Source organism: Capricornis sumatraensis, chromosome 9 (genome assembly GCF_032405125.1).
Source record: "Capricornis sumatraensis isolate serow.1 chromosome 9, serow.2, whole genome shotgun sequence".
In the NCBI taxonomy this organism is placed as follows: domain Eukaryota; kingdom Metazoa; phylum Chordata; class Mammalia; order Artiodactyla; family Bovidae; genus Capricornis; species Capricornis sumatraensis.
The window spans coordinates 26,812,298-26,837,873 of NC_091077.1; the positions used below are offsets into that span (position 1 = coordinate 26,812,298).

Below are 25,576 nucleotides of genomic sequence, written 5' to 3' on the forward strand. Positions count from 1 at the left end.
GGGGCGGCTGAGGCTCAGGTGGGTCCCCGCGGTCGGGCCCCGGCAGGTGGGCGCTCGCGGTCCCCAGCCCGGAGCTGGTGGGCAGGCGGGAGAGGAGGTCACGGGAGCTCCACGCTGTGCCGCACGCTGCCGATTTCGATTGTCATTACAGGAAATTTAATTAAACCGGGAGCCATAAATCCGTGAACCTCCGGGGGCAAATTATAAGCGTGTGTGTATGTGTGCGCTCGCGATGCGCTTTGGGAAGTGAGCACGGGTGGGAAGAGGCAGCTTTTTAAAAGGAAGCAGAAAACATCACAACTTCATGCCCCTTCCCTGATTAACAGATGCTCTGTTTCGGATTTAATTGAGTTCTGTGAAGTGGCAATATAATCTCAGTTGGCTGAGATGACTGCCTTATGACATAAACGTTTTTGAGCAGCCATGTTGACCTTTAATTTAGGGCCAAAAGGTTTAATCGTGAGTGCTGTGGGGAACACTGAATCCTGGGGTTTTCTGGACCTCCTCTCTGCCTTTACTGCACAAAAGCAGCCTTCTGGGTGCTGAACCATGAGAGAATAAATCAGAACCTATACAATTCTCAATAAATATTTAGCCTTATCAGTCACCCCTGACAAATATCACTCATACTTTTTTTTTTTTAATAAGTCCAGAGTTACAGAAGTCCCTACTGAATTGTTACTAACATGAATAGGCAAGTGTCTTTCTAAGGTTGTCCTGTTAAAGAACAAGGAGTTATTCTTTTTTTTTTTTTAATCTGGCTGATCTTTATTCTTAATAGAAAGTATTTTATGTAGTACTTTGTATTTTAGAACACTTAAAAAAAATCCACTGTATGACCGAGCTCAACCCCAAGATTCTCAGCTCCTAGAGCACGGAGATTGTTTCTAAGATCTGTTATGTCCCCCACTCTCTCTGGCACATTTCCCAACATAAGAGGTTTCCTTAACCACAAACTGCCTTGGTTAAGCAGCCCTAGAGCCATGTTTCAGTGTGTGACTGTGAAAAGATGAGGTGGCTGTTAGAGGCCAGTCTTCTCGTTTACTAATTATATCAGGAATGCTGTGTGAAAGTGCTTATGATGCTAGCAGTATTTGGAGCTATATACATTAAAACTGAAAACACTTGGAAAAAGAGCTGGAAATACTGAGTGGTTATAGTAATGCGGGTAAGGCAGAACAAAATCACGGTTCTGTGTGAAATGTCATAACCTAATAACCTGCGTCCTGCTGGGCTGAGGAACTGCCTGGAACCAGAACAGGTCCCGGTGTGAAAATTAAGGTGGGTGGGGCTGTCTTTTAGATAGGCAGACTCCCCAGAGTTTTTTAAACTTCATGCTTACTGGGGTCAATAGTAACTGCCTGCCAAAGAAGGATCAATATTTTTTTGTCTCCTTTACTAGAGGAAAATGTGGCTATGTGGTTTTCTTTAGATGGATTGATGGCAGGTAAGGAAATAGAAATGAGGGTTTTCCAACTTCAGAATTTATTGGACTGTATTTCTATTTTATTCCAGATGCCTGTTTCCAGCAGACTCTTAAATACTCAGAAGCAGTGTGGAGGTATACCTTCAAAATAAGTTTTCTTTTTCTTATTATTAAGGTTTTTGTATTTCATAACGTGCAAACTCCAGCTGGCTGATGCATTTAGTTACTCTAATGCCAGGGCTCAGGGTTTCACACATAGCAGGACCTTGAGGTGAGCTGGTACAAGTAATAAGGTTTTTTATGTTCCTTATTTTAAATCTAATTTTGCCACTGCTTTATTCAAGGGGTGTACATCAGAGGAAGCCAAAAGCCAGCTGGAATAGTTCCTGCTTGCAGTTTTAATCTTGTTTGCAATTATTTTGAAGGGAGAAACCATCTGGATCCAGGGATGTGTAGTTACCCAGGTAGCAGGCACTAGGTGAGCTTCCATCATCCTTCCCCTAGTATCATGGCCAGTTCGAGAGACAAAAATTATTTGAGGAAGAACATGCAAAGTGGAAAGTTTTGGCTAAGTCTCACCTAGATATTATTCCACATCCCTACCTCCCCATCTCAGTTATGGAGGCAGGGAACTGGAGGCGTGAAAACATTACTCTTTTTATTCCAATCCTTACCCAAGATAAGATTTCCAGAGATAGAAGTAAAACTCAAAATATCTTCTATTTTAAGAAAGTATCCATCTCCAAGGATTTCAGAGCATTTTACCAGTATCTACTAACAACCATTTTACTGCTGTAGACTGTGGTATTGTATTATTTGTTTGTAAATCTTTCGCCTACCTAAGGTGTGAGTTCCATAAGGGCAGAGAAAGTATCTGAATCACTTTTATATTTCTAGTACCTGGCACTGTGCCTGGCACATTACAGACACTCAGTACATGGTATAAAGGGGAGGCTGGATCTATAAGGAATGTGAAAGCATCAGTGGGAATCAGCAAGGTACAGAAAAGAATGTAAAACAGTAATCTTTCAAGGGGCTACCAGATGCAGTTATAAATGCTACAGTTAATGCCTTTATAAACAGCTTGGAGTAGGGAAGGGTGTATTTGAGAATCTACAGATGGTCACCAAACTGCCATCCAAGGTGATCTAGCCTGGTGAGTTGCAGGGTCTTTCTTATACTGAACAGAATATGCAAAGTAAAAGACACCACCAGCCCTATTCCCATTTTCTCTTAAGGTCTGCAGTGCCCAACTCCTCACTCAAACACCTGTTGAGTGAATATCTGAAAAGTAGCCATTTGAAGGTATACTAAATTATTAGCCTACTTAAGCCACTAATATCTTGGTTTGGTCCTGCCTAAAGGATAAAGGACTTTGATCACTATTTTAAGGCAAGGTTACCCAAACAATATTGAATGAAAGCCACATCATCTTTTCTACTTCACTGACATTTCAAAAGAGTTCAAACTTGTCAGCTTTTTGTATTGTAATAGGGCAGGCATGTGGTATATGCTGCTTCCTTCTGTTGCCAATGGGAGTCCAGCAGAAACCAGAATGTTACTGCTGGAAACAGATGACCTTCCTCTCATTGTTCCTGTACTTTTTCATATTAATCATGAAATAATGGGGAAGTGACTTCTAGTTTAGTCAGATGTAAGGACATAAGACTGAATTATTTGATTTTGTTTTAATAATTTACTTCTTAAAACATGTAGTTCTTCCAGTCAGCCAAAGTCCCTTGGAATCCAGCTCCACAATATTAAGATTTTCTATCAATGTGACAGCTGTTAAGTAACCAGAATAGGACTGAGAGAATTGAGGAGTCTCATGTATCTGCAGGTTACTAGAGCAGGACCTCAAGAGTGGATAGTCCCTAATGTTCCAGTATTAGTGTCACAAGTCCAAAGAAGTGATGGATTTAATATCTCAAATGTTCCAAAGCCATTTACTACAAAATGGCCAAAAATGAATGAAACATCTTTCAGGTCCTGTGTGGTCATGTGGATAACTTCACCTCTTCTGCAAGATGAATTGGAAATGGTGGAGTATTAGTGACAAATGGGAGACATTGCCTGGATGGATGGAATTTGAATTGCAAACAGTTGTTTTTGGAAATGAAATTGTGTGCTTTTTAAATAGCAAGGAAACTGGCATTACTAGCTGGGTACAATAAGACTAAGATGTTTTAATGAAATTGTCTTCTTTCTGGGTCAGTAGTAAGCATTAGAGATACCTTCAAAAGGAATGTGTCATTTTGGTTAAGAAGGATAATGTGGAAAGGAGTCTGCATAATTCCTTATGCACTTTATCCCCAACCCTTGAACTGGCTTGATTTTGCCCACATCTTAATGTTATCTTTATGGAATGAAGGAATTTTCAAATTGGTTTTTAAACTCTATTAAGCCCTCATGTATGATATAACCCAACCACATTATTCAGGCTTTCTTGGCTTTCAGGAAGAGCTTTCCAGCCATTATGTCCTAATTGTACTGGACATTGTTGCACGCTCTGAATTCAGAATATACCTCTGGCTCTAGGCCAGATGCTGAGTCAGTAACTTTGGGGTTGAGGATGAGGGGACGGGTACCGTGTGTGCAAGCCCCATTTTGTGAACAAGAAGAATTAGTCTGGAATCTGTTTCGGACCCCTGGGTGCTAGAGGGAGGGGTCCTCCCTCTACTACTATTCTTGATCAGCATCTTCATTTTATTTTTCTTAGCGAAATGTTTTTCTGGAAACTAACTCTATTATCAAATAGGCTCTTCTGAAGCAACGATCTGGAAAATGTGACTGCTAAGGTCCAAAGATTCTAAAACAAACTCTTGCTTACTCAGAAGATTCCTCCTCCTTCCCATTTCACATTTGCTATTGGCCTCGGCAAACACAGCCGCACTTCTGGAAGTGGAGGAGAATGCCAAGATGATGAGGGTCTGTCATTAAAAATCACTCTTTAAATGTATCTATCAATAGGAAACATTATTCTTATTTTTGGAGGCACATCCTTAGTATTCTTTCTGGAGGTACTTTTCCATCTGAGATGCTCAAACAATGCAAGATCAATGTCACCTCCCCCATTTTTCTGCAGGGTATTTTTGAGATGCCAAGGCTTCCCAGTTATGATCAAGGAGCTACAGAAACAAGCTTGGGATGAGGAAGCCCATGTACATGTCTGCCCAGATCTATGTATGAATTTTGGTTCTCTTTAAATGGGCCTAGCATTTTAGACTGCTACAGCTAACTACTTCCAAGGCTTTCTTTGGAGCCTTTTGACATCATGAGCTACTGCCACAGCATGTCTTCTGTATATGATTTTCCCTTTTCTGATCTGGAGGACATTTGATACCCAAAGCCTATGGGTATAGTTTCTCCTCGCCTCTGTAAAATGAGAGAACAGGACAGGGGGTCGTAGTTCCATACCACAGTTGATGAAACTGAGGCTTAAAGAGATGAGGAATTGCCTAGCATCAGAGAGCTAATTGGTGGAGTTGCCTATCTTTGGGGTTTAGATTTATGAAATCCTCACACAGAAATGCACCCAGGAATTCAAATGTGCTGAATTCCAACTGAAACTCTGTAAGAAAGAGTAACTTTAAAGCTTTAGATGAAGAGTCATGCCATTTGTGCTTAATTCCCCTGACTGATGAGTTAGTGGAAGCTATATTCCTTCACATTTACTTCGACCTCTCTACACATTTATTCAAAATACTTTGGAACAAGTTTTGTCTTTAAAGATTATTAATAAATCCAACTTTACCACTTCCTAGGCAGCTTCTGTTTTGATATACACGAGTTGAGTTGAGGATATCATTGATAAAAAACAGTAGTACTGAATTTTCCCTTCTTTGAAAATATAAAGGCAAGTATTAGGAAGGAATAATAGGAAAGGAAGTGACCTTTGTTCAGAGCCCATCAAGGGAAAACCTCTACCTCTTGCAAAATGAATTTCATTGTCCTGTGTGAGGCCTGAGTAAGCTAAGCCAGAACCTGGTGCCAGGGTATTTGCTGGTCAAGATATTAAGTCTTAATGGAAAATAAATGGGCTTCTCTGGTGGCTCAGACAGTAAAGAATCCACCTGCGATACAGGAAACCCAGTTCAATCCCTGGGACAGGAAGATCCCCTGGAGAAGGGAATGGCTACCCATTCCAGTATTCTTGTCTGGAGAATTCCATGGACAGAGGAGCCTGGCGGACTACAGTCCATGGGGTCAAAAAGAGTTGGATACAACTGATCAACTAACACCAGAAAAATAATATGTTGGGTCTTGAATCAGTTATATCCTGTCTTAGGAATTCCCATTTAAGTAGTCTTCACAATCTGAAAGTTTTCAGCTGTTTGTTTGAAATGTTTTTCAGTTTTCAATTCCCTGTTTCTGAGACAATCATTCCTACAGTTTTAAATCCTCCTTCTGGGGCCAGTAAAAGCACATTTCAGTCAGTAGACGCATCATCATCAGTATTATTAATAACAATACCTTATCTTTGTATTATTTAGTAACAACTAAGCTTTATTTCTCTATTCTGCTTTTTAACTTGTACAAAGATTTTTATATCTATTATCTCTTTTTAAGTCACCCATCCAACTTTTGCTTTTACTCTTCTCCCTACCCCACTGCCTCCATCTTCACCAGAAATATCTCCTTTTGTTTAAGAGGTGAAATTAGCCAGGGATCAGACAAGGCCATTCATTTTAGGGGTTGGCATTGGTTGTAAGATTTCATTCCTTTGGAGGGACATCAGACACATCTTATCTGATTCGTGGTAGATTCTTTGACTGTCCCTTTTCCAGTCCAAGCCCTCATCACTCTTTTTGACAATCGGCCACTCCTGTCTTTCTGGACACACTTTGTCCTGCTGGCTTCCATGACAGCCCACTTTTCTGATTTTCCTCCTACCCCATCAACCTTTCTCTTTGCCTCTTTCACTGGCTCCTATCTACGCTACTTCTGAATGTTGAATTGCCTGAGCTGTCTCTCCCGGGTCCTCTTCTTTTCTTAGCTATTTAGATGATCTCACAATCTCAGCTGTAATTGGAGCCTTCAGACTGAAGGAGTCTTGAATTTTATCTTCAGTCCTGGTTTCTCTCCTGGCTACCAAACCTGTACATGCCACTTTCTACTTGAGCTCCAGCCTGTCCCTCACTGAGCTCCCAGACCCATACCCCACTCAATCTGTTCCTGCCTTCGCATCCCTCATTTTCGTAAACTGGCACCGCAACCCACCCAGAGACTCACTACTGAAACTAGGATAGTCCTTACTGTCATTTTTAATTACTCAAATCCAGTTCATCGGCAGGTCCTTTCAGGCCCGTCCATGCCACCCACCTTTCTCCCCGGACTACTACAGTAGCCCCTAACTGACTCCCTGGTTCCACTCTTGCCATCCCAAACACATTCTTCACACAGTACTAAGTGAAAGTGAAAGTTGCTCAGTCATCTCTGACTCTTTGCAACCACATGGACTGTAGCCTACTAGGCTCTTCTGCCTGCTCTTCTCCAGGCCAGAATACTGGAGTGGGTAGCCGTTTCCTCTCCAGGGGATCTTCCCAACCCAGGGATAGAACCCAGGTCTCCTGCATTGCAGTCAAATTCTTGACTGTCTGAGTCACCAGGGAAGCCCACACAGTGCTAAAGTCATCTCTTTTTTTTTTTTTTTTTTGGCCATGACATATGGCTTGCCAGGCTTCCCAGGTGGCACGAGTAGTAAAGAACCCACCTGCCAATGAGGGTCTGACATAAGAGATGTGGGCTCAATCCCTGGGACAGGAAGATCCCTTGGAGGAGGGCATGGAAATCCACTCCAGTATTCTTGCCTGGAGAATCCCATGGATGGAGGAGCTGGCAGGTTACAGTCTGTGGTGTCGCAAAGAGTCAGAGACGACTGAAGCAACTTAGCACTCACATGTATGTGGCTTGCAGGGAATCTTAGTTTCCCAACCAGAGATACAGTCCGGGTCCCCAGGAGTGGAAGCACTAACCACTGAACCGCCAGGGAAGTCCCTACAGTCATCTTTTTAAACTGTACATGTGATCACATAACTTCCTTCCTCTAAATCTAATTATGCTTAAAACCTCAATTTGTTAACATAACCCACGAGGCCTTAGGGGTTCCAACCCCCACTGACCTGTCTCCTCTACTCTTCCCCTTGCTTACTTGCTTTAGCCACACTGTCCTTTCTGTTTCTCCCACTGAATCAAAGTTGTCCTCACCCTAGAGCCTTTGCACTTACTGTTCTCTCTCCCACAATGCTCTTCTTTCAGATCTTTGTACCTTCTTAGCCTTTAGTCTCAGCAAAAACAACACCTGCTCAGAGTACCTTATTTAAAGGCCTGCCTTTGGTTACCATCACATCACCCTGTTCACTCCTTCCCCTTTGCTTACTACTGTCTGATGTTGTCTGACCTAAGAGTCTCTTTAATGTGCCCAGTGACAGTATGGACCCCATGAGGGCAGGGACTTAACTTTTTGGTGCACCACTGAACTCAGTACCTATGAGTATCTCATACGTGGAAAACAGCAGGTAATTGTTGAATGAGTGACTCTCATCCCACACCTAGATTTTCATAACTCAACTCTCTCCTGCCTCCGTTCTTCTTTCCTTTGCAGTCTTATCCTGCTTGCTGCTGCCAGATCAGTCTCCTAAAATACTGATTTTATTGCATCACTCTCTTTTTTAAAACTCTTCTTTGGGTCCCATCCAAAAGGCCACAGCATTCCTACCTCATGCCTTTGTGTCTAACCCTGACTTCAGAAGGCTTCCCCCTTTTCCATGTATCCAAATCCTACATGACTTAGGATCCTTCTCTCGTGAAACCAGTTCCAATGTCAGCCCACAGTACTCTTCTTTTCTTGTCTCTATGACATCTGAAGTTGCCCATTAGATGTCCCAGTTGTGATCTCCTGTATTTATATTGTTTCAGTGAAGAATTAACTCCCTCCTAAATCCACCGGAGTGTGTCTCTCTCTAATTCTTCTTGCTTATATCCAGAATGTGGAGTTGATTTCTCCATGTGAGAGTTTTATTTGGAGGGAAAGAAAAGAGCTAAACACCAGACAGGATGAAGAAAAAACAATAAGGGCTTAATTTTACTGAGAATTTGAAGGGAGTGGAATAGAGGAGCAGAGCGTAGGTACCAAGTGATGGACATGTAAATGCCGTATACCTTCAGAGGAGTTATAATCTTATTGGGTAGGCCAGGGCCCACAATTCAAACAGTTTAAAAACTGTTTGTGCAGGTCAGTGTGTTGAATGTAAATGAATGGAGCACCCATTGCATCCAAACAGTGGAGTAGAGACATCCAGATACTTGGAAAACCCAGAGTCATAGTAATCATTTAAAAGAAAGTTAGAAAGGGAGTTTTATCTCTAGGAACTCATGTGACCAGTCATATCTTTCTGAAACTGCTTCTCTCTATAGGCTTCTCTTTCCCCCTTGTGATGAAGCTGTTGCCACTGGATCCTGGAAATAGAAGCTGCAGGGAGCAGGGTGGACGTGTGGGTGTGTCTGCTCAGGATCTCATGTGTTATGTGGGATCAAGTCAGCAGTCCAGATCCCAGACAGATAAGGCTGTGATAATCATCTCACATTATGTGCAAATATCAAATCAATATATTTTATACCTGAAACTAATACAGTGTTAAATTATTTAAAAAAAAGAATGGAGCTGAGCATGAAGCCATGTACAGGTGGCCCCACAGGTGCATGGTGAGCCAGGGATCCTTGTTGTAACATCATGTCTGAGTTGGGGCTATCTCCTTGGCAGTTCCCCTGGCCAGGTACCCTGACTGCTGCAGCTGAGATACTGAAAAAGCACCTGAGATCCCACCTAGGGAGTGAGGGGCCCCCTCCAGGCTCCCTTCCACCCCCTACCCTCTGTTTCTGTTCTGCAGCCTCATTCTAACCCTGCTTACTCTTGGAACTGACACCTCAAAGTATCAGCTCAGTCTGCAGCTTTGACTGGGTCCCTGTACACCACCTCACCTTGCACTCTTGGCTCCACCCTTGGACCCAGGATCCCAGGCTAGGCTCCCACTTGTTTGGGAGAGAGAGAGGTTTAGACACCTCTGACTGACCACAAACACATAAGATCCCTGGGGAGGCATCATTCATCCCTGTTTCTCTGGATTAGGGAAAGCCCAGTGACCTAGATGAGTGCCCTAAGAGCACTCTCACCTCATTATATGAGCGCTCAGTAATCTAAAACAGTGGATTTTGTTCCCAATAGAGGGGTGTTTCTGTAGGCCTGTGTGTGTGTGTGTGTGTACAGGTATGACCTAAATACAATCTCTTACGATTATACAGTAGAAGTGACAAATATATTGAAGGGATTAGATCTGATAGATAAAATACCTAAAGAACTATAGATGGAGGTTCGTAACATTACATAGGAGGCAGTGAACAAAACCATCGTCAAGAGAAAGAAATGCAAAAAAGTGAAATGGTTGTCTGAGGAGGCCTTACACATAGCTGAGAAAAGAAGTGAACGGCAAAGAGAAAATGAAAGATATATCCATCTGAATGCAAAGTTCCAAAGAATAGCAAGGAGAGATAAGAAAGCCCTCCTCATTGATCAGTGCAAAGAAATAGAGGAAAACAACAGAATGGAGAACAATAGAATGAGAAAGACTGGAAATCTCTTCAATAAAATTAAAGATACCAAGGGAACATTTCATGCAAAGATGGGCACAATAAAGGACAGAAATGGTATGGACCTAACAAAAGCAGAAGATATTAAGAAGAGGTGGCAAGAATACACAGAAGAACTATAAGACCCAAAAAAGACCCTTAATGACCCAGATAACCACGATAGTCTGATCACTCACCTAGAGCCAGGCATCCTAGAGTGTGAAGTCATGTGGGCCTTAGGAAGTATCACTACAAACAAAGCTAGTTGAGGTGATGGAATTCCCAGCTGAGCAATTTCAAATCCTAAAAGATGATGCTGTGAAAGAACTGCATTGAATATGCCAACAATTTTGGAAAACTCAGCACTGGAAAAGGTCAGTTTTCATTCCAATCCCAAAGAAAGGCAATGCCAAAGAATGCTCAAACTACTACACAACTGCACTCACACTATCAAAGTAATGTTCAAAATTCTCCAAGCTGGGCTTCAACAATATGTGAACTGAGAACTTCCAGATGTACAGGCTGGATTTTGAAAGGGCAGAAGAACCAAAGATCAAATTGCAAACATCCATTGGATCATAGAAAAGGCAAGAGAATGCCAGAAAAACATCTGCTTCATTGACTACGCTAAAGCGTTTGATTGTGTGGATCACAACAAACTAGAAAATTCTGAAAGAGAAGGGAATACCAGACCACCTTACCTGCCTCCTGAGAAATCTGTAGGCAGTCAAGAAGCAACAATTAGAACCAGACATGGAACAACAGACTGGTTCCAATTTAAGGAGTACATCAAGGCTGTGTATTGTCACTCTGTGTATGTACTCTGCAGAGTACATCATGTGAAATGCTGGGCTGGTGAAGCACAAGCTGGAATCAAGATTGTGGGGAGTAATATCAGTAACCTCAGATATGCAGATGACACTACCCTCATGGCAGAAAGCAAAGAGGCACTAAAGAGCCTCTTGATGAATGTGAAAGAAGAGAGTGAAAAAACTGGGTTAAAACTCAGTATTCAAAAAATGAAGACCATGGCCTCCAGTCCCATCACTTCATTTCAAATAGATGGGGAAACAATGGAAACAGTGACAGATTTTTATTTTGGGAGGCTCCAAAATCACTGCAGATGGTGACTGCAGCCATGAAATTAAAAGACACTTGCTCCTTAGAAGAAAAGCTGTGACCAACCTAAACATCATATTAAAAAGCAGAGACATTACTTTGCCAACAAAAGTCTGTCTATTCAAAGCTGTGATTTTTCCAGTATTCATATATGGATGTGAGAGTTGGACTATAAAGAAAGCTGAATGCCGAAGAATTGATGTTTTTGAACTGTGGTGTTGGAGAAGACTCTTGAGAGTCCCTTGGACTGCAAGGAGATCAAACCAGTCAATCCTAAAGGAAATCAATCCTGAATATTCATTGGAAGAACTGATGCTGAAGCTGAAGTTCCAATACTTTGGGCATCTGATGTGAAGAACTGACTCATTTGAAAAGACCCTGATGCTGGGAAAGATTGAATGCAGGAGAAGGGGACGACAGAGGATGAATCCAATTCGATGGACGTGAGTTTGAGCAAGCTTTTGGAGTTGGTGATGGACAGGGTAGCCTTGGTGTGCTGCAGTTCATCGGGTTGCAAAGAGTTGGACACAACTGAGCGACTAAACTGAACTGAACTGAATGAAGGTGGTACCTGAGTTTATATAGACTTTTGATTTTGCACATGAACTAACAACACTGCAGCTTACTGATGAGAGATCATGTGAGCTTGGAGATTCAGTGTGCCAAAGGATTCTTTGAATGAATAAAAATTCTGATCTGTGAAGGTCAGTTTCTCTACTCAAATGAGAACAATGTTGTTTGCCTTCTAATCAGACACACACAGCATTTGAAGAATCCAGGAGCCCCACAAAGGTGATGTGCAGCCCGAGCATGAGCAGCTCCTCATGCAAGAAATGAATAATCCTTATTAAAGGCATAAATGACCCTGGCTTCTTTCTGTCCTGTGAGGAGTTGCTTTAATGGTATGCCCTTCAGTGCTTCGGAGGGAAAACGCTATAAAGTTACCTTTCTCATATTGCTTCAAGGAGGACAGAATTGGGTCCAGCCAAGCCCTCCCCCATGCTGTATTTGATTTGGCCATAAGACCACTGAAGTCAGCCTCAGTTTTGTTGAAAAGCCAGCATTCCCTCTCTCTTTTGGGGTGATCCATGCCTTTGAGCAGCCATATACTTGAAACAGCAGGAGTCACCATCTTTATTGTTAGGCTGTGGAATTTGTTTTAGACACATTCTAAATCCAGTCTTATACTTTTTTTTTGTTTGGCTGTGACAAAGGTGACCCAATTGTGCTTTTTTGATATTATGCACACAGCTCTTTTTGCTTATATTACAGAGGCATGTAACAGAATACAAAGGATAAAATTGTGTGTGTGTGTGTAGTAAAGACACATTTCATGACAAAATTCAATGATATAATCAAAAAAGTGTTGTCCTCCTGGTCATGAGCCAACAGGTACAGACCACCTGTGCTGAGATACTGTTAAAAAATAATAGGACTATGTTCTATGAAAACGTCACATTGACAGAGTAGTCCATATTAAGATTTTACTTCAAGAAGGCATGATTGGGTGAATATGACAATGACAGCAATGGCATTAGGGTTTACAGAGTTAATAAAATATCCTAAGAAGAATATTACAGGATTCCAATTGGAGTGTACCATTTTACTTTTTATTTCTAAAACTAAGTGAACTCCAGTGGTCAGAACTTTAGCCTTAATATCTTATTTCTGCCTAGAAGAGGTATAGGGAATTTTATATATATATATATATATGACTCCAATATAATTTTATAATACAGTGCTTACAAAGAAATAAGTTAATTTAACAGTGTGGTAAAATGCATGTGCCTCAGGGCATTTGGAAAATATGCAGGTAGTAAAACTGCATAATGCTAATGCATTTCTCAATGAACAAATGTTCCATGTTTAAATGATTAAATTCACATGGGAGGAAAAAAGGAGAAATGGAGACTAACATGGAGAAGAGAACTAGTTTAGGCAGAATGGTAGTGGCATCTCTGAAGACTTTATTTAGCTTTCTGGGTTAGTTGAACAAGTATTCTTCCAAATCTGGAATGAACAGCAACTCTGTTTACTATGACAGGTTTTATTTCTCTTGGGTGCAACCAAGACCGCATGCTGTGTTTTGTCATGTTGGAAATACTAAAGCAGATTTCCACTGTGATTGTGATTTTTTTCTTTTACAAAAGCCTTAGCACCTCAGTCTCAACTTAGCTAGCTAAAAGCAATAAGTTTTCTATTCCTTACCAGGCAGACATCAATAAATCTTAAATCCTTCCACCCAAAGCACACAGCTGCCGTTCACTATCCTGGTTATCATCTTAGGTCACTGCCTTACATGGCCTGCTCCTTCTCATTTCCAGGGCTGCCTTTCTGTTTTTACTCTCACAAAACTGATCTTCAGAATTTTCTTTCTCCATTTAGTACAGCTTCTTTACCTTCATATCCTAGGAGGGTATGTCACTATTAGCATAATGCCTTCCCCAAACCAACGATGCAGAAATTTGTACCTAGTGTAAACATGGCTAGCTTTCTACTTTCCCCCTTCATTTATATCCTCTGTAGACAGAGACATGTTTTGAAGCTACTGTCCCCAACCACATTCACCTATTGGAGTGCTGATTCTGCTGAATTTATGGAAAATATATACACCAGGGCTTATCGCTTAGTTGAGAGTAGCACAGCATATTGTGAAACTCTTTAGATCTGCTGTCCACCTTAGAATAATGCTGAGTCCTTGCAGAATTCTTATCACATTCTTTTTTATGCATTATCAGGATCATTTAGTTAGCAGGGAGATCCAGGAAGAACTGGAAGACTAAGGGTTTAAGAAAGAAGGAAAGATTATTCATTTCCACAGGTCAGAATTCAGTCCTTTTGTCTGTCTTTACTCTAGTTTGATATGGGTTCAGTGCTTTTAAAGTCATATCTTTCTGTTTGAAATGAGTTTGAAGCTAATCTTACACTGAAAAGCCTGGTCACCAGTAGAGACCAGTGCACAGTTAATACAGGCATGCTGTGTGGAGCAGAGCAGAGTTAAACTCAAGTCGGTGGGGAAGGGCTGGGACCAGCTGCAGTGCCCTGCCTGCTTCTTGTGGACATGTGAAGGAGCGCTTACCTTTAGTTATGATATGAGATCTACCCAGACAGTGACTGCTTTGCACCCTGAGTGTCTGATGAGGGGTAGAGGTGAAACTGGAAAGGGGGATAAAAAGTGTTAGTCGTTCAGTCGTATCCGACTCTTTGCAACCCCATGGACTATAGCCCGCCAGGCTCCTCTGTCTATGGAATTCTCCAGGCAAGAGTACTGGAGTGGGTAGGTAGCCATTCCCTTCTTCAAGGGATCTTCCTGACTCAGGGATCAAACCAAAATCTCCTGCATTGCAGGCAGATTCTTTACCATCTGATTCACCAGGGAAGCCCAAATAGTGACAACTGTGCACACTGAGTGTCTGATGAGGGTTCAAGGTGAAACTGGAGAGGAGGAGATAGACTCACTCTAATACTATTAACATTCAAACAATTATTTAAACAGCTACTATATACCAGATTAACTGTAGGCACTCAGGAATTACTGGAGTGAATAAGTATCTGCTCCTGTGGAACTCTGTTGTAGTAAAGGGAACATATAGGTAAACAATTTTAGATAGTGAAGGATAATAGAAAACTATAGCAAGGTACAAGGAAGGAGAGTGGTGGACTGGCCCATGTTGATAAGGTAGTCACTAAGGCATCTCTAAGGAGGTGACGTGCCCAGGCCAAATGAAAAGCTACTTAAGAGTTTTTCACACAAGGGGACAGGAAGTGCAGAAATCCTGATGAAGAATAATCTTTGGTTATTCAAGGAACAGAAAGAAAATCTTTGCTCTGCAACTCACCAAGATAAGGGAGGGGAAAACTGATAGATGAAGTTGGAGAGATGGAGTAAAGAAAAGTTAAGAAATGAAGATCCCAGGAATGAATTCATGCTAGGAATATTGATAAGCAATAAAGTCAACAATGCATATGTTTTAAAAGTAAAATGATTATATATGTAGTTTAAAGGACAAAGCTGGAGGCTCCGTAAAATAACTAGAAATAAGTAGGGTGTCTTATGTCATGCAAACTAGCAGGATGAGAGAACTTCAAAGCCTAGTGTTTGACATGCTGCTGTTACCAAGCTGTTCTTATTGGAATATCTCCAGCAGAAACACTAGTACATTTGTGGATGTTTTCAAAAATGATGGCAATCTCCTTTTAAAAATACTTCTGAAAAGAGTTGTGTAGATTTTTATTTTTGACAAGTTAGCTCAGCCTAATTCTCCTTGTAAGTTCCTCTAGGTACCGCTCTGTGTTTCCCCACCTCTTGCAGCAGAGTACGGATCTCATAAGTAATAGCCTTAACCTTCAGCTGGAGACTTGTGCTGCTTACTTACTGATCCTTTACCGTGAAGGTGACTGGGCACTATTGAATGCCTACCAATAAGATAAGCTACCTCTGCAAATAAAAACCATCTCAGGAAACTTCCACATTTTAGAAGATCATCAGGATGCTAGCAAAACCTACAGGTGAAATTTAATTTTTTAATCTAATTAACACATGCCTGCAATTTGCTTACAGAAACCAAGTGATTAGACACACAGTTAATCCATACATTTGGATTTTTCTCCTTCTAAGTTCTGTTTTCTTTGGAATACAGTGCATATTGAGGCATCATGGAGACTTGCCAAACATCTTGGCCTCTCTGCCACTCTTGGACTCCAAGAAGCACATCTGAAGTCTTCAAATTCCATTACAGACTTGCAGCTTACTGTTCCTATTATAAAGAGCAAAGTCTAGGGCACATAAGTTTACTGATCTGTTTTTCTCTTGGCAGAATTAAGATGCTCTGGTTTCAAGGAAATAGCATGCAACTTGCCAAACACTCCTTTCAACTACTCTTGAGAAATCTCTCTGCTTCAAAGACTGCTCTGCCTGTGCTGACCTTATTCACAAAGGTACAGAAGAAAAAGTAAAATTACTACTTTAAAAACATAAAATATTCAAATGTTTGGAAAAGAAAGTTGTACATTTAAGAAAGGGGGAAAATGTTGAAAGGAAAGGAAGCAATGGTATAAATTTTCTTCAGACCCACTCATCAGTTTACCCTACCTAGCTACTTCATTGTCTCACTGTTTTCAGAGAGTAAATTAATATATTTATCATCTAATCATTACATTGAAAGAAAAGAACTGATGTTTACAAGTGTATCATTTAGAAATAGTCAGTTCTTGGCATTTGAATCAGTTCTAATGAGGTGGATGAAACTGGAGCCGATTATACAGAGTGAAGTAAGCCAGAAAGAAAAACACCAATACAGTATACTAACATATATATATGGAATTTAGAAAGATGGTAATGATAATCCTGTATGTGAGACAGCAAAAGAGACAGAGATGTATAGAATAGTCTTTTGGACTCTGTGGGAGAGGGCGAGGGTGGGATGATTTGGGAGAATGGCATTGAAACATGTATAATATCATATATGAAACGAATTGCCAGTCCAGGTTCGATGCATGATACAGGATGCTCGGGACTGGTACACTGGGATGACCCAGAGGGATGGTACGGGGAGGGAGGTGGGAGGGGGGTTCAGGATGGGGAACATGTGTATACCCGTGGTGGATTCATGTTGATGTATGGCAAAACCAATACAATATTGTAAAGTAATTAGCCTCCAGTTAAAATAAATAAATTTATATTAAAAAAGAAAGTCTAAAAAAAAAAGAAAAAAAGAAATATAGTCAGTTCTTGTTACTTGTGATAGTCATAGTCTATAAAATCGCTATAAATACTAAATTAGCAAGTCCCGAATCACTCCTCCTAGGGCAAATATAGGGTTAGAGTCCTTTGAGCACCTGGTCACAACGTTTTTGTCAGCTGATCAATACATAACCTTTGTTTTAAGGAAGATCGTCGGCTTTGCCAAATACTGCTATTAAGTTTGAAAGAATGAAGTCTGAAAATTGACCAGTGGATTTGGCAACATGAAGGTCATTGAAATTTATGAGCACTTTTAGAGAAATGATGAGAAAGCTCTAGGGAGTTGGTCAAGAGAGGATAAGAGGAGGGAAAAAAATACATAACCTTGTTTTATGTGTGTTTCTGTTTAAAGGCACCTTATTTAATATATACTGTTGATCTATTAACACTGAGCTCAGGGCCAGCAGCACCATAACATATGCCTGAACAAAGTTTATCTAACACAGTACTTTCTCCCTATGGCACATCACAGCCTTCTTATGCTTAGAAACACTAGACAGCACTTCAGTACTACACTTGGCTATTTTAAATGGCAGAAAAACACAAAAATGCAAGAAGCATGGCACTGAATAGATCATGATTTGGCCACCTGATGTGAAGAACTAACTCACTGGAAAAGATCCTGATGCCGGGAAAGATTGAAGGCAGAAGGAAAAGGGGACAACAGAGGATGAGGTGGTTGGATGGCATCATGGATTCAATGGACATGAGTGTGAGCAAGCTCGGGGAGTTGGTGATGGACAGGGAAGCCTGGCGTGCTGCAGTCCATGGGGTCGCAAGGAGTCAGACATGACTGAGCAACTGAACTGAAGTAGATCATGAAAAGGACACTTGTTCACAGTATGAGAGCTAGAAAAGGCATCGTGTTGTCACAGCTTAGCCTGCAATGTACACTTTGGGCAGCTCAGATTCTTTACTACTCTATGCAACTGCACTTCCATGAATGACTGCAAAAGCTTGGGTGTTAATTTTAGGGATACAAATAAGTTTTAGTGAATAGATGAATTCACAGATACAGAATCCACAAATAATGAGGACTGACTGTACTTACTTTCTTATCCCTAACACTAGTTTTAAGCCATAAAGCAAATGTAAATTTTTTAAGAGATTTTTCCTGTAAAAGTTATAAGACAAACATTATGGATTTCCTTTTGCTAATTAACATTACTTTGTGTGATTTATAGTCAAAAAAGAAATAAAGTGCTGGGTAACAGAATTAACTTTAGTGAAAAATACTGCAATTCAAGCAAAAAAGGTCTCTTGTTTAATAGACTTACTCAGATTTCAGGCATTTTAGCAATTTGAATATGTCTGACAATTATGTAATAAAATTTTTAAATTAATTTCTTACTGAAAATAATCTTAACTACTTTTCATATTCATAATAATACATTGCACTATTATGGGACAAAAGTATTTCATAATCTGTGTCTACATATGAGAAATGCATGTGAAAATTAACCACAAAAATAAAATAATCCCTTAAGGTTAATGGTGCTCATTCGGCCTAACTATTCTGCACTATTTTTCAGTTTGAACAAGAGCCAAGTAAACCAAAAAAGAAAGTGAAGTCGCTCAGTTGTGTCCGACTCTTTGTGACCCCATGGACTGTAGACTGCCAGGCTCCTCTGTCCATGGATTTTCCAGGCAAGAATACTGGAGTAGGTTGCCATTTGCTCCTCTAGGGTATCTTCCTGACTCAGGGATCAAACCCGATCCTGAGTCTGATCAGGATTCCCACATTGCAGGCACTCTTTACCATCTGAGCCACCAGGGAAGCCTAAGTAAGCCAACACATGTGCCCCCCCCAAAAAAAAAATTCCACTAATCTTCCATTCAGCTTAAAACTTGTACTGAATCCCCTTCATTTGTGTCATTAGACTATAAGATATTACTGTCACCTCTAGGAGTTCCCAGTTCTCTGAAAGAAAAAGTACATATCAATTCTCTTCCAGTTATAAATAATAGAAAGTACTTCCCAGAGTGGCTTAAACAAAAAAGGGATTTTATGGGTTAGTTTGGTTTCAGAAGTAGCTTGATTCTGCAACTTAAGCATATTACCAATCTCTTCAGCTCCACATTCTCTGAGTTAAATCAGTGCACACTCTGGCTCTTTAGATGGATAACTGCAGCAATCCCAATCCCAGATCTCACATTTCAGGTATCTACAGAAACCCCAGCAAAAGCCTCACACTATCCATTGTCTACAACTGGCCAGTCCCTGAGTCATCTCTAGTCGAAGAGCTAGAGTGTGTGTGTGTTAGTTCCTCAGTTGTGTCCAACTCTTTGCAACCCTATGGACTCCTTCCAGGCTTCTCTGTCCATGCAGTTCTCCAGGCAAAATACTGGAGTGTGCAGCCATTCCCTTCTTCAGGGAATCTTCCTGACCCAGGGATCAGACCCAGATCTCCTGCATTCTTAACCATCTTGTCATTTTTCAGTTCATAGATTTCTTTAAATTTGATGAACCTTTCCTCATAAAAATACATACACATGTGATAATTTGCCCAGACTTCCATGGTCCCTGGGTTTAAAAAAAGAGAAAAAAGTGATCCTAGATCTACTAAAGTTCTTTATTATAAAAGCAAGTACTTCGCAATTTCACTGGTTTTTGTTTTGTTTTTGCTTTTAAGATCCTCTCTTGACTTTTTTGAACTTTTTCAGAAAATTTTAATGTGGTTATCTTAAAAATCACAGACTATCCATAATCTGTTTATTACAAAGTGAAAGAGGAGAGTGAAAAAGTTAGCTTAAAGCTCAGCATTCAGAAAACTAAGATCATGGCATCTGGTCCCATCACTTTATGGCAAAAAGATGTGGAAACAGTGTCACACTTTATTTTGGGGGGGCTCCAAAATCACTGCAGATGGTGACTGCAGCCATGAAATTAAAAGACACTTACTCCTTGGAAGGAAAGTTATGACCAACCTAGATAGCATATTAAAAAGCAGAGACATTACTTTGGCAACAAAGGTCTGTCTAGTCAAGGCTATGGTTTTCCCAGTGGTCATGTATGGATGTGAGAGTTGGACTGTGAAGAAAACTGAGCACTGAAGAATTGATGCTTTTGAACTATGGTGTTGGAGAAGGCTCTTGGGAGTCCCTTGGATTGCAAGGAGATCAACCAGTCATTCTAAAGGAGATCAGTCCTGGGTGTTCTTTGGAAGAAATGATGCTAAAGCTGAAACTCCAGTACTTTGGCCACCTCATGTAAAGAGTTGACTCATTGGAAAAGACTCTGAAGCTGGGAGGGATTGGGGGCAGGAAGAAAAGGGGATGACAGAGGATGAGATGGCTGGATGGCATCACCGACTCGATGGACGTGAGTTTGAGTGAACTCCGAGAGTTGGTGATGGACAGGGAGGCCTGGCGTGCTACAATTCATGGGGTCACAAAGAGTCGGACACGACTGACCGACTGAACTGAATAATAACATAATGAGCCCAGTTCTCTGAAGCAGAAAAATAGGGCCAGAAAGACCTTTCTGAAGGAAAATGTCTTTTGATGATCTAGGCTTTTGTTTCAAAATATGGTGAGTTAAGCTGGAGGAAGGGCCTCCATAATAGCTCATCGTTTTCTATCCTGTTAAAAAGCAGGTTTTATATAAGCATCAGTAATGCTGAACCTGTTTTTAGCTCATACAAGAGAACCTACGGTAGTCCTGGTTCTCTGAGTCAGGGCCTCACAAGCCTTTAAAATCTGCCGATGGTCTATAGCATTCTCAGCAGACTTCTCCTCTAGACAGAGTGCAAACAACAGCCACTGAAACTTGCGTGCTCCTACAGTGGAGTTACTCTGGGAAACCTACTGCTGACACTTACAATGAGAAAACTGACAAAACATTAAAGAGTTGATAAAATCAGCACCCAAAGTAAAGAGATTTTTCCCTTCTAAAAACGGGGCAGTAACTATCTAACTCTATCCCAGTGGGTTATTAGGAAAAACAGGCTGGGGTCTTCCCTGGCAGCCCAGGGGTTAGGACTCCATGCTTTTACTGCTATGGGTCCAGGTTCAGTCTCTGGTTGGGGAACTAAGATCCCTCAAGCTGCATGGCATGGCCAAAGAAAAAGATAAATGGAAAAACAGGCTGGCAAAGTTCAGTACCCCCCAGTCAAAACAGATTTTAAGATATTCTGGCAATGTCAGCCAGGCCTAGAAGGTGCTCCTCATCTAGGAAGGACAAAGCTCTAAAACTATAGATGTTTGGAAAATGATCTTCCCAGGTATCAATTATACTAAGCCAGTAAGAAGAACATATAAACGTCTAAATGTACTGTGTGTACATATATGCACACATATATATGTGTAACATGTAAGCATCAACATTTATTAGATAAATATGCTTGCAGAGAAAAAAAATCAAAACACAATTAAAAATTGCCAAAAGCCCATTTGCCATGAAATACTAGCTATTTATAAGAGTCTGTAGTAGTGTTTTGCTTTGGAAATAAAACAGTATAATTAAGCTGGGAGAAAATAGTCCTTTAAATTAAGTATAATCTGCTTCTTGTGGCTTTTGTCAGGCTGAATGCCATTTCTTTGGGATTAATGGCTTTTTTCTTCCTATAGGATCCATGTCCCCTTTGTGATGAAGCCAAGGAAGTACTGGAGCCTTATAGAAACCGGGTAATATGATACGCTAGAGCTTTATGTATATGGAATGGATAGTATATGTAGTATAAGACAAAGCATCTGTCTGGATCCTTTCTTTAGGAAAAGACATTGAATGATTTTTCATTTAAATTTTCTTTCTATTCTTCAGAGAGATTTTAGTGCTGATTTCCATAAAAGTCATTACACCTAAGTGTTTTTCTCTGAGCAGCACTGGTTTTCTTACTCTGACTGTTAAAATGAGTCAGAGTTAACTAGCAGGTACAGTATTCATGCTTTAAGCTTTTGTCCCTATTCCTTTTATGTTATTTTGTCATTTCCATGGAAGTGTTTTCCAGTTGCAAACTGTGACACCTCTCCCAATCTTCCAGTCCAAACATGTCTTTCCTGAGTCTCAGGCAGCTTCCCAGTTGGGGACATAGTTTATTTCATTTCAACTGAGTAGTAATGCTGAACCTAACAGATCTAACAGAAAAGTAGCGACCTGGAAAATTAAAGAATATAAAGAAATCAATCAGTCTAGGGAAAACAAGGTCATTAGATGACTGTGGACCTCAAACAAACAATAACAGTGAAAAAATCTCTGAGTGTTAGAACCGGTCTGGGGATCAGTTTGTCACTATAACCATTGCGTTGTTCCATGTTGCTGAAAAATAGAGCTTTAGTCTGTCTCTGTTTCAGTTTATTTTACAGGAGGTGGACATCACACTTCCCGAAAACTCTGCTTGGTATGACAGGTATAAATTTGACATCCCCGTCTTTCATTTGAATGGCCAGTTTCTGATGATGCATCGAGTAAACCTCTCAAAACTTGAAAAACAGCTCCAGAAACTTGAGCAGCAAGGTGCAGGAGGCTAACGCACACCCTCATGATTTTCTACCTTCTCTGTCCAGAACGTGCTTTCCTGAGGAAATGACTGTGTCTTCAAACTCCTTTTGTCATTTTCACACAGCTCTACAGATGTTCTGAACTCAGTGGTGCCAAATAGTGATATTCCTTTTGTGATTAATGGAAGTACCAATGTGGGAAATGTTTACGTGCTGGCATTTTCTAAAATAAGTGGAGTGTATTGGCAGGGAGGGGATGATGGAAGGCAGGAGATATCCACTTGTTTTATTTATTTTACTCTTTTGTATTACTGTGGAAGCATCTCGCATTCACTGGACAGAGCCGTTTATAAGAAGAAGGCTCTGTGTCCCTGCTGCTGCCCTAAGGGCTTAACTTTTTAATGAAAGAAAAATGTTCTTCCACTTGGTAGATAAAGTGAAATGTGAATTGCTAATAACTGAACACAGTCAATAAAAGGATGTTTTAACAAATACATCTGCATGAAGTCTATTTCAGAGGAATTTAATAATACCTGTTTAAAATTAGAGCTCTTTTTTTTGTACAGAAGAGAATAAACTATCCTAGCCAAATTCATTTCATGTGAGAAAAACAAAAGACTTGAACCCCAAAAGGTATGTAAGGATCTCAACATATTTTATACATAGTCAGTGAACTGATTTGTAATATCTGAGAACTGCCTTTCATAGTTTTTCAGTTATCATCAATTGAGTTAATTGAGCATATTTTAAGACAGTGGTTTTATCAGATTTTAATATCTTGGGGAAAATTCATGTCGGACCATAATTGAACAGGTATGTCGCCTAAAGACAAAATACTCTTTACCACCTTATATAAAGTATTAAAAATGCAGTTGTGTTCTCTTATAGTCAGGTTCAGCCAATAGAGGAATCAATTCATTTAAAACAAAACTGCCCTTTTTTCTTAAAATCACATTGTTGCAATTTCATCTATAATGAAATTCTTTTGTGAACTATTTCAATGAATTTGGATGTTGTGAGTCACTTAGCTGGATTTTAATTTTATCACTATGAGTTAGTCTTTGAAATTAGAGAATTTTAAAGCTGGCCAATCTTAGACATTGTTTAGATCCACCCCCCTCATTTTATACATGAAAAGGACTCTGACATTCAGAGTTTCAGGAAGTTAACTAAGTCACACAGCCAGTCAGATGTTAGACTAGGTCTTGCCACACACCCCAAGTCTTTAGTACCACCTGGGTGGGGGCCTTGTGTTATCTCACATAAAGCGTTCTTAACCATTCTGGACCAACACAAATTAAGAAACAACTTTAGAAAACTTCCAAAGTAACAACAGGAAAAAAAATCTTACAATTGAATGTCAGTGTTTCTGACATTTTGGAACATACATCATTTGATTTTATAAATATTCATTGAGCCCTATGATAGGCAAAATTTTAGGAAGACCCCAATGAACCATTACCCTTGTGATCTCTCCCCTTTGAATATGAGTGAAACGTATGGATATGATGAAATCCACTGTGATTATGTTACATTACAGGGCAAAAGGAAGATGATCTAGGGTAGCCCTGGTCTAATCAGGTGAGCCCATTGAAAGCAGCCTGGTTCTGGCTGGTTGCAGAAAATGAAATCAAACAGAAGTGCTCCCTGTCTAGCTGCCGTCTTGCATCCCCACATGTGTGTGCCTAACCTCAGCGGGTCTGCCCGAGACCACCTGAGCGCCAAGCCTAGTCCCCCGCACACCCCCATCTCTGCTCCAACAAGATGAAAGAAACTATCATGAACCAAGAGAAACTCACCAAACTGCAGGCACAAGTGCTCATTGGTGGGAAAGGAGCTGCTTGCCGAAAGAAGGTGGTTCATAGAACAGCCACAGCAGATGACAAAAAAACTTCAGTTCTCTTTAAAGAAGTTAGGGGTAAACAATATCTCTGGTATTGAAGAGGTGAATATGTTCACAAATCAAGGAACAGTGATCGACTTTAACAACCTTAAAGTTCAGGCACCTCTGGAAGCAAACACCTTCACCATTACAGGCCATGCTGAGTCAAAGCAACTGGCGGAAATTCTCCCCAGCATCTTAAACCAACTTGGCGCAGACAGTCTGATCAGTTTAAGGAGACTGGCTGAAGCTCTGCCCAAACAATCTGTGGATGGAAAAGCACCACTTTCCACTGGAGAGGATGATGATGATGAAGTTCCAGATCTTGTGGAGAATTTTGATGAGGTTTCCAAGAATGAAACAAACTGAATTAAATTCTGAAGAAAATAAATCTTGAAGAAGTTACTGGAAGCTGCTATTTTATATATGACTGCTTTTAAAAATTTTGTTTATGGATCTGATAAAATCTAGATCTCTTAATATTTTTAATCCTAAGTCCCTGGACACTGCAGCTCTTTTCAGTTTTTGCTTATATACAATTCATTCTTTGCAGCTAATTAAGCTGAAGAAGCCTAAGAATAAAGTTTGAAACAAAGATAAAATTATTTGCTTAGTGAAAAAAAAAAAAGAGAAAGAGAGAGAAAGAGAAAGATGTACTCCTACCAGCCTGGAAAGAATCAGACACCAGTGTTGTGAACTGCCCACAAGGCAAGGAACTGGGCAGCCTCTGGGAGCTGAGAGTAGTACCTGGCCAACAGCCAGCAGAAAAATGACATCAGTCCTACAGCTTCAAGGAGATGAATCCTGTTAACAATCAGTGAGTCTAGAAGAGGCCCATGAAACCCAGGTGAGAATCCCAGCCCTGGGTTATTTATATGTTGGGTTCAGCTCAGTGAGAATTTGATTAGAGAATTCAGCCACACCTTGCCTAGACATCTGATCTACAGACACTATGAGATAATAAATGTGTGCTGTTTCAAGCTGCTAAGTTCGTTGTAATTTTTTACGCAGCAATAGAAAACTAATAGAAGTCCTTACAACACTGAAGCTCAATGGGAGGTGGTGGGAGTATAAAAGTGGATCAGGCACAGTCCTTGTCTCAGAGACACTCACTGTCTCGGGCAGCAGAGAGAGGCAAATTAACAAAGCGCGACGATGTAGCATTGTGAGAGCTGGAGCTGAGACGTGAAAAATGGTACAGCAGCCAGATGGGGAACATGGCAGGAAGACATCACAGAAAATTAGACTTAAATTAGGTGAAAAGTAAAAGAGTGTGGAAGGGCATGGCATATTTAGAAAATGGCAGGTGGCTTTGTGTGGCTGGCATGAAGGGGAGGGAAGT

General features: G+C 40.5%; 1 protein-coding gene and 1 pseudogene across 1 annotated transcript; both read left to right on the forward strand.

Annotated features, from left to right (window-relative positions):
• C9H5orf63 (chromosome 9 C5orf63 homolog) lies at nucleotides 1–22,952 on the forward strand. The gene is made up of 5 exons (XM_068981142.1): nucleotides 1–18; nucleotides 1,516–1,561; nucleotides 15,988–16,108; nucleotides 21,483–21,539; nucleotides 22,206–22,952. Exons 3-5 carry the CDS (start codon nucleotides 15,995–15,997, stop codon nucleotides 22,380–22,382), a joined length of 348 nt encoding a protein of 115 aa, XP_068837243.1. The 5' UTR covers nucleotides 1–18; nucleotides 1,516–1,561; nucleotides 15,988–15,994; the 3' UTR covers nucleotides 22,383–22,952.
• A 1,164-nt stretch (nucleotides 22,953–24,116) lies between these two features.
• Nucleotides 24,117–24,603, forward strand: LOC138085931 (transcription factor BTF3 pseudogene; annotated as a pseudogene).
• The last annotated feature ends 973 nt before the right edge of the window (nucleotides 24,604–25,576 follow it).